Source organism: Tachypleus tridentatus, chromosome 8, assembly GCF_004210375.1.
Source record: "Tachypleus tridentatus isolate NWPU-2018 chromosome 8, ASM421037v1, whole genome shotgun sequence".
Classification (NCBI taxonomy): Eukaryota; Metazoa; Arthropoda; class Merostomata; order Xiphosura; family Limulidae; genus Tachypleus; species Tachypleus tridentatus.
This window is the reverse complement of record NC_134832.1, coordinates 14,629,003-14,648,617: the sequence shown is the minus strand read 5'-3', so window position 1 is coordinate 14,648,617 and position 19,615 is coordinate 14,629,003. Positions and strand designations below refer to the sequence as shown.

General features: G+C 33.1%; 1 protein-coding gene across 14 annotated transcripts in view; it reads right to left on the bottom strand.

Annotated features, from left to right (window-relative positions):
• The window catches only part of LOC143258565 (phosphatidylinositol-binding clathrin assembly protein-like), a 119,046-nt gene that overhangs the window by 74,750 nt on the left and 24,681 nt on the right, over positions 1 to 19,615 (bottom strand). For 8 of the 14 annotated variants that reach the window (XM_076517717.1, XM_076517725.1, XM_076517712.1 and 5 more), the window contains 8 exons: positions 19,230 to 19,372; positions 9,545 to 9,620; positions 8,856 to 8,958; positions 6,986 to 7,025; positions 6,505 to 6,561; positions 3,540 to 3,651; positions 3,007 to 3,113; positions 1,703 to 1,744 (listed from right to left, as the gene is read on the bottom strand). In XM_076517717.1, the coding sequence (XP_076373832.1) occupies positions 1,703 to 1,744; positions 3,007 to 3,113; positions 3,540 to 3,651; positions 6,505 to 6,561; positions 6,986 to 7,025; positions 8,856 to 8,958; positions 9,545 to 9,620; positions 19,230 to 19,247 (555 nt within the window). In that variant the 5' untranslated portion in view covers positions 19,248 to 19,372. Of the gene's footprint in view, positions 1 to 1,702; positions 1,745 to 3,006; positions 3,114 to 3,539; positions 3,652 to 6,504; positions 6,562 to 6,985; positions 7,026 to 8,855; positions 9,065 to 9,544; positions 9,621 to 17,686; positions 18,409 to 19,229; positions 19,373 to 19,615 lie in introns of those variants that run through there. The other 6 variants (XM_076517716.1, XM_076517723.1, XM_076517718.1 and 3 more) reach the window with 5 other exon arrangements.

Sequence of the window (19,615 nt, the reverse complement as noted above, 5' to 3'; positions counted from 1 at the left end):
TAAGCTCTTGCATAAACATTCCAGCTGCTAACAAATTGTTTTCTCTTGTATTACATTTTTTTTTCCCCACAATACTCAATTCTATGTAATGATTCATTATGTATGTTAACCATTTGTATTTTAGGGACATGCACACTTAATATTTTACATCTAATGCTGATCTGCAATTTTTTTTCTGTTAGACATTAATTATTCCACATAATAGATGGAGGACTTTCATAAACTTTGGAAAGGTTGGGTGTCCAGCTGCAGCTCCAAGTAGCCATACCCAATGTTTATATTACCATAGATTCATTACACTACATATTGTTAAGGTTGTTATTTATTACCCCACAAAATGTATTCAGAATAATATGTTGTAGAAATTCTTTGATAGATTGTTTAGACAGATATTCATGATGAAACTTTGCAGTTGCCATCCATTCTACAAAGTTTCATCATGCTGTAGAAAGCTATAAATGTTCTTTTTCTCTTTGAATTACCAAGAAAGTGCAAAGCAAGATTTCTAATGAATTGATGGCAAAACAATCTTAGTTCTGAAATCTAGAATAATGCCAGTGTAATTTAAGAAACAAAAGTTAAATGAAAAGAAAAAGAAATGAGAAATATAAATTTTTATACCCACAATCACCTTGTCAGTCCAAATTGATAAGTAATATCCAGTCATTAAAATTCCCCTTTTATCAAAGGTATTCCCAACACGTTTGTAAAATGTTATACTTTCACAAAAACACCCATATTTGATACATTGTCAGAATCAAATTATTCCAACTCTTTTTTGTTTTTGTTTAATTTATTCTTTCACATTCCTTTTTCTTCTATCCTTCTGTGGTTCAAGAGTAAGAAGAAGAGCATTTATAACTACATATTGGGTTTGATAATCAGGGAAAGAATAGCACAGAAATCAAAGTGTATAATTTTTGTACTTAAGGAACAAACAAACGCTTGTCAAAAGCTTAGTTGTCTGCTGTGTAAACTTATGCGATTTCAGGAAACTTTCATATACATTTAAGTAGTTGAAAATTAAAATAGTACATTCAATATACAATACTTAACATCTGTGTTGGTTACAATTTAGTTGGATCAAGAAGCTAATGATGTGGACATCTGACTCATTGCCAAGATTTCATAACACAATAAACTTGTAGCTGCATGCAATATTAAAGAGACTGGATAAAAACATATGATCAGTACTTTACTTAAAAATCAACTACTTTATTTCATCAAACACAAACATTTTGTTCTTGATTGAGAATTGCTACTTCCCAATTTCCAGGCCTTGAAAGTTTTATTCAATTTCCATAATTCCCAAATTTTTAAGGACTAATGGGAAACCTGATCGTTTGACATCAGATTACAGTATTTTCCCTTAGTCTTATCATACTTTCCATCTTTTAGATTTTATATTCACTATTTTTAATAGTACAGAAGCTTATATGTGAAATATTTCAAAACATTAGCAACAGAAGTAATTTTCCAAGCACAATTTCAGACTCATACCTTGAATTGAAATAAAATTTCTTTCACCTTGTATCCCCGATAAACAATCTTTATTTCAAATTTATCAACTTTACTTTCGGCAAGCAGGACTTAAAAACACACACAATATACACATTCTTTAGATAGGTAGTGTTTACAGAAAGTATTTAAAGCTGCAAACACTACAGTCTGATAAATTTCAAACTACCTAAAACTACTTTACCTTAGTGAGATCTGGAATATCACCTTTGTCTACTCCAACATTCTGTAATGACATAAAACAAATTTCATATTAATAACATGGAATTTGCACATAGTCAGCAAGAAAGCATTGTAATTAACATATTAAAAAAGCTACTTATAAAGTGCAAAAGGTTAACACTGATGCGTGATTAACATATAATAAAAACTAAGTGAGCATCTCAAGTTTAGAAAACTAGTCATAAAAACTACACTAAGTACAACTATTTACTAAAAACAATAAAGAACATAGAAATTGAGAGGTGATGAATCCTCACACATGGCAGTTTTCAATTGATGCACTATTTGTTGCACAAATTATTTTTCCAATATACAACTATTAGCAAAACACTTGATTTTTTCAATACTGAAAAGTGAAGAACTCAGAGAAATACAGGGTAAAAATAATGAAGGCACTTTAATTGATTTTAAAATGAACCATGACACATTCAATACTATATTCATTACTACAGTCCAAGTTTTGGTAAAATATTCCTAGCCATTTTTTTTTTTTTGCTGTCATGGATTGTCAAACTATAATCAATAATAATAAGGCTAGAGACACATAATTATACACATTGTTCACTCTAATAAAAAGAAGCATTTCAAACTGGTATAAAATGGAGCATTTTTGAGTAGCATAATGGTGCTTAAATAGCATTTACATTTCTGTGATGTTTGAATGGTTTCAAAAAGCTTATATTGGCAATAAAGAACTTAGAATATTTTGAAGGGTGGGCATCGACTTTCAAGAAGCAATTAAAAAATAGCTCTACAACTTTTGCAGGAGTTTGTTTAGTAGCTTTGCATAGATTTGGTGGAAATGCACCTAACCATAGGCTTTGGTGATTGAATGGCTTCAAAAAGAACTTTAGCCATAAGGAATGAGAAAAATATCTCTCAAGAATCAACATAAAATTAGTCCTATAACCTGAACAGATGTTGTCTTAGTATGTTTTCCCTAGATTTGAATAAAAAATTAATATTCATTATTTCTGTTGTCTTATAAAAACAATAATAATAATATGAAGAACATATGGATGAATTTTAAATATTTCTAACAATCAGAAAATCAACTTTTTTGCTGTTATCAATATTTTAGAACTTTTAGCCATTGAAATAGGACTTGAGTGTTGTTTAACAACAATCTGCTTTTTAATATGATTTTTGCCTACATATCCTATTAGAAGATTTTATTAAAATAATTATTGAGAAAACAAAATGAAAATAACATTTGCTAACTAAATAGCCAACTAATATTTATTATATATAACAAATGAAACTTACTTCTGCCACCTTGAGAAATTCTGCTACCCGATCCATTCGAATAAGGAACTTTTTGTATACATCCAATGCTTCTCGGCAATGTTTTTTGTTCATGTCAAAAAACTTTTCTGTAAAGTATTTTACATGTCTTCCGTGATATAAAATACTGCTTTTAGTATAACACATTTTCACAAACAAGAAGACATTAAGGCTTACGTGACTGTTAAAAAGTTATTTAATGTGGATACCTAAGATAAAAATTACTTTGTAACAACTTATGATATTTAAATAATTCTTGGAGTTCAATATTAAACTTAGTATAATTAAAGTTTATAGTAATGATGCTATTTTAATGAATTATAGTAACTTGACCATTTGCAGATAACTTGCTGATACAGATTATTTAAATACAAACTGACCCTTTTAAGGTTTGAATTTTATTACAAATCTTCAAATTTACATTAAATGAAATTTGTTAAGCAGTATGTACATTATTTGTCAGAGCATTTACATATAACATATTTAGTGATCCTTTTCTCTATAGACATACACACCTAAGAGGTTAATAATTCCATCATTGTAGCAGGCAAAAAGTCTTATTAGGTCTCGAAATAGAAGCATGAAACAAGAGTTCACCACTCCATTGGTCAGATCGCTAGAGTTACACTGGAAAGGAAATACATATATAAAATATAAAAACCACTGACAGCAATTTAACACAATATATCCAAACCCTTACAATTACATTGACATTTAAAAAATAAAAAAAGATCAAACGTTTATTTTCCCATTATATTCTGTTAATAAGGTGAACTTCTTCATTTGATATTTAAATATACAACATTTATGCAATCTGTAAATGTTTACTTGTACATACTTTATGAATCCAGTCAGGTATAACAGCTTTCAAATGTCAAAATCAAACAGTATCCAAACAAAATAACTTCAATTAGCTATTTAAAAGATACATAAAAATATTACATATATACAATACTTGAAAACCATAACCAAAGGACAAATACTTTACTCATTCTGTTACACTACTAATCCTAATTTACCACTGTAGGAGAAAGGGTTACCCATTGTAAGTGTTTGTATTATAGGGGTTTTATCATTTTACTAACTGGTAAATTACTTAATTATAAGAATGATCCTCAGTTACCACTGATACCTTTGGGGGCTATTGTACAAGCTAACAGGTTTTATAATGCATTTCAGAATGTTCAATCCTTTCACAATGGGCTTGGTATAATATACACAAGTTCAGTGACAACGAAAAAACCCACTTGTAGAGAAAAATATACAAGTTTTTACATGTATACACAAGTTCATCTACAACTCTGCACTTGAAGTATATGCACTCTATCTTTTCTTACAGCATGTATATCTTCACAAAATTCAGTAGACTTTTGGTAAAGATTACACTTGTTGTGCATAATAAAAATTTGATTTTTTTAATGAAATATTTTTCTACAGATTTTTGTGTGAAAATAGTTTTGTTGCTAGTCTGAGTGCAAAGTGAATGATTAAGAAGCTATTTTTCATCTCCCAAATCTCAAATATTATTTGTGTAATCTCAAACTTCTTAAATAGATTTCCAACATTTGTTTTCAGTAAGACTTTATATTTTATGGTATTTCCTACAATCTAACTAGATGGGGTTTTTGTCACTTCATTAACCTTATAATCATAAAAGAATTATGAATTAAATATAAATTATGCTTTTTTCATGCTATAATGAATGTGCATTATAACACAAAAACACAATTATTTAGTCTTAATAGCTTAAGTCTCATAATGCTATATATATATATATTATTACACTGACCTTCCAGTCATGCCTAGCTGATATTAGATAACTTGAAATGACGCAATGCACGTGCAATCAGGTCATGTACCCAGTAATATAAAATTGACCATTAGTCTTCTCTACGTTTTAATGCAGGGGTTCCCAACCTTTTGGCACTCGTGACATGAAAATGTAATTGATGAAATAAAATTAATGTTATCCCAAGCTACTTCTAACAAGGCTACGTGACTCCCCTGCCAAGGCTTCGCGACCCACCGGTTGGGAACCCCTGTTTTAGTGGAATAGTATTTTGTGACAAAGTCACATTTCAACTATTATACAACATATATGGATTATCACTATTTAGAAATAAATTATTAAACTTATTTTTTTCAAAATACAGAACAATAAATCAAAACTTAAAGCAAACAATTGACTATATATGCAAAAACAGCTCGTTTGGGTTGAGAAAATATTTTACATAGAAGAGCAAACAATGTTTCGACCTTCTTCTATGTAAAATATTTTCTCAACCCAAATGAGCCGTTTTTGCATATATATTTCTCTACAAGTGGGTTTTCTCAACATCACTGATCACCTAACAATTAACTCTTCTCACTTCAATCTTTGTGCTTGACTGCAAAGCCTTTTAGAATTTTGCATGCGAAGAATATCACACAATTGTTTTTGAATTCACAAATATAGTTGAATAACCAAAGAATCATAAATACCCACACTGATGCCATAGAATAGTCCACTATAAATAGTTAACCTTATAAACCTAGATCTATTTATGTTTAAAAGAAAAAAATAAAAACTTCAAGTAAACTAAAGACATGCCCAACTTCATTGAAATCTTCAATTGAAAGAGTTATATTGTTTTCCAATATTATAATGGCAGAGAAAACCATGGGGACATTCTAAGCTGTTGAATGGTTATTCACATGCCATTCTTTTAAAGTATATATATAAAGGGATTGTTTAAAAAAATGGAAAGAGCTGATAAAGGCCACCATGTTGGATTCAGTACATAAGCCATACTTCAACAAAAATAAAGATACGAGGTTCTAATTTTACATTATAGCTTTATAGTATTAGTAATTTGAGTTCCTAATTTGTACAAAACTATAGACTTAGTATACTGACATCACAAACATCCAATTTTAAACAGTCCTGCATTCAACAGTTACTTTTAAAATAAGAAATTAACTCGTATATAATATTAAAAGCTAAATTATAATCTACAATTTGATTCCAAACTTATTGACAAATTCATAAAGCAGTAGTTCACAACAATTTTGGAGGCAAGTCAACAAATGTGATGACATGGCCTTTGACCTGCAACCCGATGTGAAAGGGTTAATTCAACTGTAAACACATCAATATTTGTCTTGAGCTGCTAGGTCCTGCTATGAATTATTTGGATAACTTATTTTCAGTCTCAGAACAAAATGCTAAATTTAGCAACTTTTAAAAAAAATAATAGTACACTTTCAGGAATTTCTAGTTCTAACAGAACATCATCAATGAATAATTGAAAGTGTTTCCTTCTTATTAATACTATTGGCCAAATTACCAAACCATACCCAAATATTTTTATTTCTTAGTCCTTTTTATACTTAGATCTCAACTAGGACAGAAAGAAGAAAGATGTGATAATTTTTTTTTACCTAACTTCATAATCAAGTATGCAAAATAACTGTTCATACAAAAGAACCTATAATACTTACATCAAATTCTAAAAGAGAGTCAAGGTGATTCTGAAGTATTGGTAGTGTTTTCAACAGCTGAGACAAAAAGAAAGAAATCACTTCAGAGTCAATAAATAATGAAAATACATTTACAGAATTTGTTTTTCCATTACACATCTGTTTAAATAAAAAATATTTGTAAGTACTGCGTCTTGCACACACATTTATTGTACTTAATAGCTTCAGAAGAAAAATGAAAATATTAACTCCAAAACTACAATGACAGGTGAGAATTTTCTCAGCACTCAGAAAACTTTAGCAAAAGCAAACACATATTAGAAGAATGTTTGAATAATTTAACAATTTAGAAATCCTTCAGTAATTCACAAAACAAATAGAGATGATGGGTACTATCAACAATATACAGTAATACAGCTTCACAAGTGTGTATAACTTCAAAAGATGTAGAAAGAATAAACATAAAGTAACATTCTTTTTAAAGAAATAAAACTCCACTTACTCTTTCTGAATTCATTGTTCTAAGCATACCATCTTCTTTCCTGTTAAAAACAGGAATCCTATAATTCATATCAAAGATGCAAAAGTGCCAAAATAATCACAAAATAAATACTTTGTTTTACAAATTTGCAACAAAGTTCCTACTGCTGTCAATGCATTTTTTTTTAAACAAGTTCTGAAAAACCAACTCATTTCACAATTTAATGCAATAGTGAAAATAACCTTTTTTACATCTTTATAAGTAAATGAAATGGCTATAAAAATGCAACAGTTATTATAAAAGAAAGGACTGCTAAATATCTCGTGCAATGTAATGAGATCAATTAGGTTTCATGTTACTGATACCACACAACCATGCATCTCAAAGAACATCTGCATGCTTGTCATACATTAACCCTTTCAGCACTGAATAACAACTTTTAATGTTTGGCATGGTACTAAATATACATGTTTGATACTTCAACTAATTACGGTATCAGTACTAAAAGCATGATATCTCGGCAATAACTCAACAAAAGTCCCTGAAATATTCAGAGATTGTACCCAACACTATACATGTTAAATTCAATACATAAGAATAACAGGAATAAAGGTAGGTCACCCGCCGCTCTGAACCTTCAAGTCGACTGCAGTCACCAGCCGTGCGGAAAGGGTTAAACAAAAAATGTTAAGAAATTGTTTTACAATATGTACATACAAAGCTACTTCTTTCCAAGTAAACTCATGTACTTCACATGCTATTTATAACGTCTACTTTTGCAGAACACAAAAGGAAAATATGATCAATAATGTAAAGGCCTCTGTTTCAGATATAGAAATTTAGTGACATTGCAAAATAAGCAAACTGTTAAGAAACTCAGAGCTTTTGAATATTTGTATACGGTAAAGAAATTTAGAGAAGCAGCAGTAGCACCAAAACTGTTACTACTTAATTTCTTTATGTCAGTTAATACAAAGAAATAGCTGAAATAAACCCCTTTTCTTAAATCAAATGTTGGCAAATCAATACTGGACAAAAATATATTTTCCTGTTTCAACATCAAAGCCAGCTGTAAAATACAACTTAAAGAATTAAAAAAAGAAGAGTAAAAAGTACAATATTAAAGCAGCTGAAATAAGGATTATTTTGCTATATACTGATATCTGAATTTTATATTACACTCTTAAAAGTAGTTTTGAAACTCACAGTAGGTTATCTTTATCATCTTTAGAAAATAATGAAATAAATAGCACCAATACAATTAATTACATTAATTGTTAATAGGCAGTTAAAATCAGCACTATAAAAAATAATGAACTTAATATAAAACAAGCATTAGAGAGATTTTGGAAGAATTCCCACTGCCACTTCTAGATATCATCTTAAAGTAATAGCAAGTAATATCCAAGGTAATAGCTCCCAAATGCATTGGGAATATCTCATCTATCAGACAAAATCAAAATGCTGATGTTAAACTAGACAGCAAACATGGAAAATCAATTAAGGATATAGTGTTCAGTGTTTACACCCACATCTCAACTTCTACTACTCTTTACAGCCTGCAGCCAACTGTCAGATAGCAGTAACAACTATTTAGGTGGGATTTGTAGCTCTATTTTAGATCATTTAGCTTTACTTAATTTCTTTAAAGGTGTAGGTTGGGAATTTCATACTGTAGAAATTATGGTGGTTTGACTTCTACTTTAGGTACCATAATAACTTTTAAAAGGTAATTGTCTTCCCATAACTGGCTGCAGATAATGAAGAGCAGTAGAAATTGACGTGTTTTGGGCATAAGCAAAATTTTCACACTCTCACAAAAAATTACACTGTAAAGCACATTCAAAATTTCAAATTTCCAAACAATCAATTTAACATATATCATAATTACCCTCGTTTAACTTTACAAAAGTCAAAAGCTACAGTTCTGTAAGAAACTGCTTTTTCATTGAGGTATCTTGCATATCTTCTGATAAAAGTTGACATATCATAACCTGAAGAAACAGAAAAACAGCTCCAGTCAGTAATTAATGAGAAATAAGAACTTGCAACCAAAACCATCCAACTAATTACCATTTGACATTCTCACTGCATGACCTGCTACAATAAAAAAATCAGATTGTTGTATTCTATAATTTTTAGATTTCTTATTCATATTTTTTTTATATAACTAGAGTTGTTTTAAAAACAGCATCCTCCTTTTTATTATTTGAGAGACTATTTTCTAAGCATACACACCCAAACATATGATCAATAAATTCTACATACACTAAGAAGAAATTACTTCAGTATCATAAAACCAATTACATGACAGACTCATCACAAAAAGTGATACATGTTATTTAGCAATTCTGAACATAAAACCAAGATAAATAAATCACAATATTCAGCATTTAGAAATAAGCATGTTATTTCTAGGGAATTGACTAACATTAATTAAAAACATGTACAAGAAGTTAACATACATAAATTTATGATAGTCATGTGAAATATCTGAAACAATTAATAAAGCCAGAATTTTTACATCTTAAAAAACACCAATTAATAATTCATAAATGAAAAAAACAGGCCTAGAAGTACCTTGAAGTCCACTTTTATCCAAAAAATTACTAAGTTGAAAGGTGCAGTTACTGGAGGCCAAATACTGTGTGAATCGCTGAAAAGTACAGTTAACAATGAAAATTTGTCTAACAATTATTATACTTGAAAAATTCTAGAAATAGCAAAATGTACAATTAATGAAAACTATGTCACACTACAAAGTAAAATGTTTTATTCTCACATAAGTGATGTTTTTTATTGCTCCTGCTGAAAAGAATAATGATTCTAAGAGCAAAAATAAATTAAAAAAACAAATAGAAATGTTAAAAATTCTACTGGAAAACAAAATAAGATTATAAATGAATCATAACCCAAAACATTCTGTATCATCAACTATCCTATATATCAAATGGATATCTCCAATACCACTTAGATACAAATGACTTTTTATGTAAATGTCTCAATATTTCCTAAAAACACCAATTCATAAACTAAATCTAACCATTCCTTTTTTTACTTATTTCTAGTAGTAAATATAGATAAATGTGATAAAGTCCTGTACATTAATCTATTTGATCTCTCCCTCATGAAGCATCAAAATAAATTCTCCACCATCCTTGGCACAAATATATGCAGTACCAACTACTTTTCCAAACAACAACTTTTAATATGCTTTTTTCTTCACAAAACTCAGCAAGCTTTCTGTACACACTGAAAATCTAATGTAAACAAAAAATCAATTTTTAATTAAGTATTTTCTTTAAAGATTTGTTCATTAATATAAGGAATCAACAGACTGCTTCAAATGCAAATTTATTTTTCAATTTAAGATTAAAAATAATTTATTATTTCTGAAAATTTTCAAATTTAATTTGCATAACTTTCAAAATTTTGTAAAAAATATATTTTATATATATATATATATATCATGCTTTTTATTTTCAGTAAGGTTTTGTACTTCATTTTATTTTCTTTATCCCAACTCTGTAAGGACTGTTGGATTGATTGACCTTATAATCATCACAGAAAAATACAAAATAAATGTAAATTACAATTTTTTTCCTTTCAAAAATGCACTGCAGATTGTAACAGGAAACTGTAATTGTTTATTGTAAGTAGCTTAAACTTGTAAGAATGTACATCAGTTTATACTTAAATTTGTTTTATTGCCCTTTGAACCATGTCTAACTAATAATCCTGTCATACAAGTTGTAAGTCATTTTGCAATTGTGTAGCTCTCATTACTGTGTTGATTGATGCAATACACAAGCTGCTCAAAGAGTATACCTTGTGATATTTATTACTCTTATTTTTCTTTATCTTACAAAATCTAACTTTAAAAGTTTCTAATTTTAAGATTTAGTTACCTTTATAAGCATAAATAAATACTATACATGCAAAATAGTTGCCAATGAAATTTAAGCTTACTTTTTATAACAATATGCTGTACTGTAAATTTTATCCATCATGCAACAGACTAAAACTTCATATTTCTATTGCTAATATGTGATATAGTTTAAAATGTCAGACAGAATTACAGCTGGCATTCTGTGACAGAGAGAATGTGGCAAGTGTATCCAATTTTCCATTTTATGATTTAAAACAAATGAGACTGAAGGCTATAAAAATACTTTGCATTAATAATATATATATTAAAGAATAACTTAAGTTCTTAAATTCTGTATTTCAGAGAAGGCTGATAAATAAATTAGTGAAGAAGGAAGACCTCAAGAAGAAAAATGTAACTTCTACTACAGGAGACTGAAGATGTTTTTAAAGATTTCTTTATTAAGAATTAAATTTTGGTTTGTTAACTATGGTTTGATAACATGTTTACTGATGTACATTGATAGTAAAGTAGTTAATTATATTTTGAAAGTAACATACTAAATGTTTGTGACATGCATACTTTCACCTACCCATAGCAAAAGGGTTAGTGACTAGTTTAACCCTCTACATCTTCACCCATATCTATACATGATCTCCATTCATGTATATCACACACACACACACACCAGAGGTCTCACATGCTTTGCACCTGGTTTGTTTTGTTCAAAACATGTTCTTGTAACAGAATTTTATACATGAAGGCTGACTCGTTTATCTCAAAACCATGGTTAGGACAAGATATGTGCAGCTTGACAGGTGATGAATTTAAGCAAAGTTTATTCAAAATAGATGAGTTGGCAGATCATTCTCTAGAAGATGATGAAATCACTGATATTGCTGCAGAAAATGACAAGATAGATGATGGATTTTCAAATAGCCAAAATGGGGAAGCGTAAAACAATGAAGCTGTGGCAACTATAAGTGGAATAAATGTTACAAGCTTTCCTCCTGTGATGATGCATATCTTTACAATGCTGATTGGCAATGGCAGGCTGGATATTTATTACCACAGCTGTTTCATTTTGATTCCTGTCACAATGATATTGCAAGCAATGTAGGAGTAGGTGATAATAGCAGCAAATTTGAGTATTCCATGCTATTTTTAACAACACATTAACAAAAATAATGGAGACAGAGTCGTATAAGCATTATGTATTTACAAGGAAGAAGGTACAAGTGACACTGCCATCACATTTACTTAGGTATAAAGATGAAACAGTTAAGGAGTTGTATATGTTGATATGAAAAACAACAAGGAGGAACAGAAAAAAACATTGTACAATAAAAGGAAAAGACTAAGAAATGCATAGATAATACACAAAGAGAGGCTGGGAGAGTGGGCAGAAAGTACACTCTGTTGTTGCCAACACAAATAATCTTATACTTGTTGAATAAATTATGTTGATATGAAAAACAACAAGGAGCAACAGAAAAACAAACATTGTACAATAAAAGGAAAAGACATTACATCAACTGGGCTGACCAGTGAATACAGCAATGTTATCCAAGGACAGACCCAATTCATCCAAATGCTCCTAGATACAAAGTTCAAAAGGAGCAACGGCAGATCGCCTGTTCTGAAAAAGTAAGGCCCACCAAAGAAGGAAAGCACAATCCCAGGTGGGACGCGTCGGTAAGGAATGAAGTTTCAAAGCATACAGTAAAGACAGTTGCAAATGACAGAGATGCAGAGGAGGTTCATCACACCCTGTGTATAGGCTCTGAACTGGGAAAGTGTGGAAAGCCCCAGTGCAGAGCCAAAGTCCTTGATGATGAATGGGGTCCAGCATCTTTAAGGACGAGGTTCTGGCACAGCTACAGACCAGTGATCCATATTCAAGTTTCAATCGAATAAGAAAATGATATATCTTTCGCACAGAACACCAATCTGATCCCCACGAGAACACTGAGAATGTTCAGTGCTCTTCTACATTTGACCCACAACTGCTTGATGTGTAGTATAAAGGTCAGCTTATGGTCACAAATAAGCCCCAAAAATTTTGTCTCAGGGACCACAGGCAGCACAACTTCACCAATACAGAGTTCAGGATCAGGGTAAATACACCATTGATGGTAAAAGTGGATGCAAATGGTTTTAGAGAGAGAGTGAAGGGCAGTCTGTAGCTGCAGCTCAATATACCTCATGTTCAATGACTGACACGAGATGTGTAAATCGTCGACAAAGAGCCCATTTGCAATAGTGAGAGGGAGTTGTTCAGTGATGGCATTAATCTTTATACTGAAAAGTGTGACACTCAAAACACAGCCCTGAGGGACCCCAAGTTCCTGTACAAAACAACGAGAAAGTGTTGAACCCACACGAACTTAGAATCTCCTGTCCATTAAAAAGTTTTTAATAAAAATGGGCAAATGGCGAAGTGACCCATATATATGGAAGTCTCACAAAATGCCTTACCTCCATGTTGTATCACAACCCTTCTCAATGTCAAACAATATTGATACAAGATGTTGTCATTTGAAAAATGCTTCTCTGATGGACGTTTCAAGTTGAATCAGGTGGCCCATGGTGGAGCGCTGTCGTTGGAACCCACACTGGGTGGGCGAGAGGAGGTTGTTTGATTCGAGGAACCAAATAACATAAGCATTAAACAAACTCACTAAGGTCTTACAGAGACAGTTTGTCAAAGCAATTGGATGGTAGTTTGAAGGAATCTTGGGATCCTTCCAAGGCTTAAAGAAAGGTAGGACAATAGCCTGGTGCCAGGCATCAGGAAAAACATTCTCCTGCCAGATCCAGTTAAAACAATCAGAAGAATAGCAAGAGAAGAGGAGATAGATGGCACACCATTTCATGGTGTACATCATCAGTTTCAACCAATGTACTGCCAGACTGTTGGAGGGCCAGTTTGAGTTCCACCAGTATAAAGGGATGAATACAGTCATAGAAACAATCAGCTCAAATGGAAAGAAGTGATTGCTCTGCCCAAGTCTTGATAGCTAAGAGGGTAGAGGAAGAAGCAGAAGTGCTAGATACCTGGCAAAAGCTTTCACCTAGAGTATCAGCTTTTCCCAGCCATCAGAGAGCAAGATTGAGAGGGGGATGGAATTATATTGCCCACTGACCTTTCAAATCTTGTTCCATATGACTTTGAAACTGATGGTAGAAGATGTGCTGGTTATGAACTTAGTCCAAAAGTCCTTCCAGCTTTGACGTCTTACTCACCAAGCATGTGCATGAGCCTGCTGGAAAGTGATGAGGTGCAAGAGTGTGGGATACCTATGAAAAGTATCCCAGCCCTGTTTTTCAGCAGTCTGTGCCATGTGGCAGGCAGGATTCCACTACGGATAAGAATATTTTGGAACACGTGTTGAGGTTTCATGAATAGCAGCAGCTTGCATAATACAGTCATCTACTGATGGCTAACAGATGATGGCAGGATCAAGTTCTGTGAAAGCAGTGAAAGAGGGCCAGTTTGCTTGATCCACCTTCTGACTGGGCATGCAGGTCAGATGGCATCAACCATGGCCAGTCTTCTCAAAATTATAGGAAAATGATCACTGCCTCGTGGATTATTGTCAATCCTCCATTTAAAGTGGGAGAATAGTGAAGGGAAGCAAACTGAGAGATCAATAGCAGTAAAGGGCAGACTAGGTGCTTGAAAATAAGTAAAAGAACCACTATTGAAAAGAGAAAGGTTGTGATCAGAGAGCATATACTCTATGGAGCAACCCCTTCCATCAATTTCAGCACTTCCCCAGATGGGATGATGTCCATTAAAGTCCCCCAGGATTAAAAACGGAGATAGCAACTGTTCAATAACAGCATCAAGGGCTGATTGATCATAGGTCTCTCCAAGCAACAGGTAGAGGGAACAAACAGTGATGGTACAACCTAAGGAAACACAGATGGCTATGGCCCCCAAGGGTGGGTCAAGTGGCAAAGACAGGATGGGCACATGCTGATTAATCAACATTTCCACTCCTCCATCACACAGCCTGTCATTTCTGTACAAATAAAACTACCGAAAGGTGACTGCACTGGAAGGTTTCAGAAATATTTCCTCTAAGGAAAGACATACAATCAGTGTTATCATCCAGATCAGAATGTAAATGTCGACAATTCCATTGAATCAAGGCAGCATTATTATTTATGTGAAGGCAAGGTGGGTGGAGAGCATTTCTGTTTACAACATCATTTTCCTTTATTGCCTTTATTTGATTGGGTTGACTGGGTAGGTCTTTGTTGTTGGAAAAGAATTCCATCGACCGAGGACGTGAATAATCATTTTGCATCTTGAGGTGGGAGAAGAAGATGCACTCTAGGAAATGCCCATACCCGGAACCAAAGAAAGTGGATCTTGGGACTTACTGAAATGTATGTTAGGGACAGAGATGGCTGTTGAAGTTGATTGAACAACTTTTTCAACCATGGAGATCAAAAGACTTTTCACTTGGTTTGAGAACGATTCTTTTAAAGGCACAGAGAAACATGTCTGTACTCCCACCGTAGTAGTGAAAGGATGTACAACAGCATACGTCCGAGATGAAGTGGTGGACAGCAACTTTTGAGCCTCAGGGTAAGTAATGTTTTGAATCGTTTTCAAATGCTGCACCTCTTTTTCTTCCAACCATTTAGGGCAAGAACAAAAGTAGGATGGCTGAGAGCCATTGCAACTGATGCAATGAGGATCTGTTTCACACTCATAGGCATCTTGGTCCTTGCCACTGGAAAGAGCACATGTCAGAGAACCACGACATGACATCTTCGAGCGACTGAACCACTGACACTGGAAACATCTGAAAGGGTTTGGAATGTACGGCCGTACCTTACAATTAAGATAGTCTGTGTTGACAGTGGCAGGTGGACGGCGGTGATGTAAATGTCAGAATGAGCATATTGGTCGGTATCGTAATTCCATATTTTGCGAATGGAGATATGCTTCACTGCAGAATCTCCTTGAGTAGAAAAAAACAGCAAGAATCTCTGACTCGAGGATGTTCTTCAAATCCCTCTCAACAATAACTCCTTGTGATGAATTCAAAGTAGCATGAGGTGTAACCTCAATAGCTATATTCCCAATTGCCTTTGAATGCAAGAGGAGTTCACTGTGTTGAGATGTGGATCTTTCCACCAATACATCACCAGATCAAAGCTTCTTTACTGAATTTGGAGAACCAGCAAGTCCCTCTAGTCCTCTAGTTTTTATTTGGAGAACATATGATAAAAAAAGAACATTTTGGTGCCCACTGACCCCACCCACCATGGAGCCCTATGATGGGATGCACTACAATGCCAAACAAAGACATTGCAGCAACACAAGGGTTTTGTGAGCAATACGCCCAAACACCAGCAACAGATACAATGTATACAACTCCTGCCGAGAACATCCAACACTGGTACTTAGGTTTACCCTAGCCCAAGTGGACCAGCTGACTGACCCAAGAATGGCCATCCCAAGGCTGCCCATCTATAGGAATTCAAGGCCAAAGTGGTGTGTTAGGGTTGAATCCCTCAACCACCAGGATCCTCTCCTTCCCTTCATGGGGCACCATGCATGGCAAACATGTGGGTAAATGTTTAGATCCCAGATGAGGTAAACTGAAAGAACAGAACCTTCCCTGGGTGGTCTCCCTCACCCAGTACAGGAATCCACACTATGGGGTTCTAATATGGACCGAGCCATCTCCAACCAACACCATACCCACTGAAAATTTCCATCTGTAGGATGATAGGAAGGAGAAATGCCACAGTAGGTAAAAAGCAATCTGTAGATATATACATACCAATATTAATACCTCATAGTCCTATAACCAAAACCTGACAGAATCTGGAACTATACATCAAGTCCATGACAGAAAGTACTATATGCCATCAATATCTGCAGAATGCAACTGCCCTACTACCAACTGAATGGTATGATGCATAAAACAAGAGAACAGGCCTCCATGGTCCACTCCAATGACTAGGAACTGTTAAATGGCAAGGACTCTCACACTTGACTAGAAAAATGGATGAAAACATACTGGAGTCAGAAGTACTATACCAATGGAGGCATTGCAGTGGGTGAACCCTATACCCTATTCTGAAAAGCAGAGCTACCCCACTGACAGTGTTGATCAACTAACATCCAGAAATATCCTGAATTCTATGCAAAGTCATGATAGAAAAAGTCAATGCCATTGAGCACCACAGATGGGCAACAAACATTGTCTGCTTTACTTGTGTCCATAAGTGCACAGTCTGGGACAAACATATTTACCAAACAAAAAAACCACTAGAGAGGACCTGTGGTGTGTTTATGTAAGGGCCAGAGGGGACTCAGCCCCTAGGCCCATAGTTTCAATGAAGACCCACTGATAATTTTATTCTATGTAAAATTACATGGAATGTACAGCCTACACAACCTTAAAAATGCCAATGGAGAGGACTGCTAAAGGTTCTACAGAATACTCCATCTCTATAGTATGCATAACCTAATCCTGCAAATAAATGTTACAGCAGAAATGACACAAACAGACACACACCCAATACCTTGTGGTACTGGGAATTGTACATCAGGTCCCTGATAGGAAGAGGTACAATGTAACTGACATTGAACATGGTCACAGGATGGACAGTGCAGATTTTTGAAAAAAGTATAGCTGGTCAGGCAATACTCACCACACAGTGGGATCCACTATACACTAGCAAAAAAAAACTCTGAAAATACAGAAATAACATAAATACATTGAAAAAAAAACTAAGTCTCAATATAAATTAAGATGTCAACAAATCTGAAAACAAAAACAAGTAAGTCTATGAAGTATTACTGACAGTTGATAAATGATTACCAAATGCAAATGTGGAGAGGATGCTAGACAAGATAAGGGTTGTGTGACACTCCTAATGGTGGACAACTGTTGCATAATCATCCATATGTAGATATGCAGAAGCAGGAAGACTGCTGTGCACTGATAGAAAGCAATACTATTCACAAAAAAAGCTACTTTGTAAGAAGAGGTGAGATGTTATCAGAACTTTGAGTTTTTACAAAACTTTCAGATTTACCCTTTTATTAACAGTTAGTGGAACTACAATCTATCACACATACATGCACAACTTGCTGAATCCAAGGTATCAGATCTCCATTGTGCTTGATAAAAGATCAAGCATCTGAAAAATTTTCATTAAAATAGGCATGTTTCTTCATATATGATACAATTAAAAAACAAAATACTGATACAGCATTTAATTTATCCTTAAAAATGAATTGATGCAACTCCAGAAAGAATATTACATTTCTAATATTTATTTATTAACCAATAAAAATGAATATCAGTAAGTAAGCTGTATGTTGCCGAGACATAGATAACATGGTTGTAATTAAGTTTTTTGAATATTTCTACACTTTCAAAAGAAAAAGGGGGGTAGGGGTAATTTGTTTGGTGTATATCATGCAAAACTCTCAAAAATTACAACTAAATATAAATTTTCCTGGACCAGAATGAAGATTACTTCCCCCTTCATGGGTTTAGCTACTACCCTGAAAGAGGATTTATTGCTGTCTCCTTAATTGAAGGTTTTTTTCTGTTACTCCTGTATACAAACACATTTTAGATATCTAACTGTTAGCTTCACAGGTAATGTACAACAATGTATGATCCTGGGAGTGAGACACTTGAAACAGCTGCTTCTGGATTGTCTTGCAGACATCCCTCTGAAAGACAACAGTCAACTGTTATGTAATATTTTAAAATATAATAGAAATAATATACAGTAGACAAAAAGAGAAAAAAAATTGTCAAGGTTTCAGCCTAACACAGTACTTTGGCTATAATGTTGGTTAATATTTTTTGTAATACAAGTTTTCAAATATTCTTAATACCGTCAAAAGCACCCAGAACTGCTTGGGTTATTAGGTTGATAGTTTTGTATTCTGAACTCATTTTAGCATAAAAGTATAATCTATATACTTTTCTGGTTAAGTAACATGATAAGAAAGATGTTGTTGGAACACATTACTTCCAAAATGCACTGGCTTTTCTATATATTAGAAGTTTTTATATGAGGAACCACTTATTTTCAATGTGGTTTTTCACTAGCTTTTTTTATTAAAATGAAGCAAACACTAGTGGGTAAGTAATACCCAGTTGAACACAAGTGTCCAGTTGGTATGGCTATAAGCTTTCAGGTTTCTTGGTTCTTTCATCTTGAAGCTAGAGCAGTAGCACATAGATGTACAGATATGTCCTTTTATTATTACAGATGACATACTTGAAGTCTTAGCTGTACTTGTTTAGTTTTATCCCAGCAAATCTTCAACTATATGAACCTGTTATATTGTCTTTAAAAAAAATTCCCATTCTTTGATGGTAATTCTAAAATTACACTAACCTCATTACCATAACACATTAGATGATGAACAGTAACCAGAGATTTAAAAACAACAACCCACGAAGAGTTTTGTGTTCTTGCTATCAGCAGGTCTGCCAACTCTGGAATGGATACATTTGGCTCATTTGTGCAGTGTAATAGATCTGTAAATAGAAACCTATATATAATATCTATACATCATAAAGGAAGGCCACATTAATTTACTAAGAAAGTTTTTCCTCACTGTGATATTTTATTTAAAAAAAAAATGTTTCTTAAAATATCAATCATAAGATCATAGCCATGAAACAAAAAAGGTGGACAGTGTTCTATACAAAAATAAGTAGAAAAAATATATTTTTATTTACTTGCATTAAAACCTGTAGAGACTAGGTAAGAACATTTAT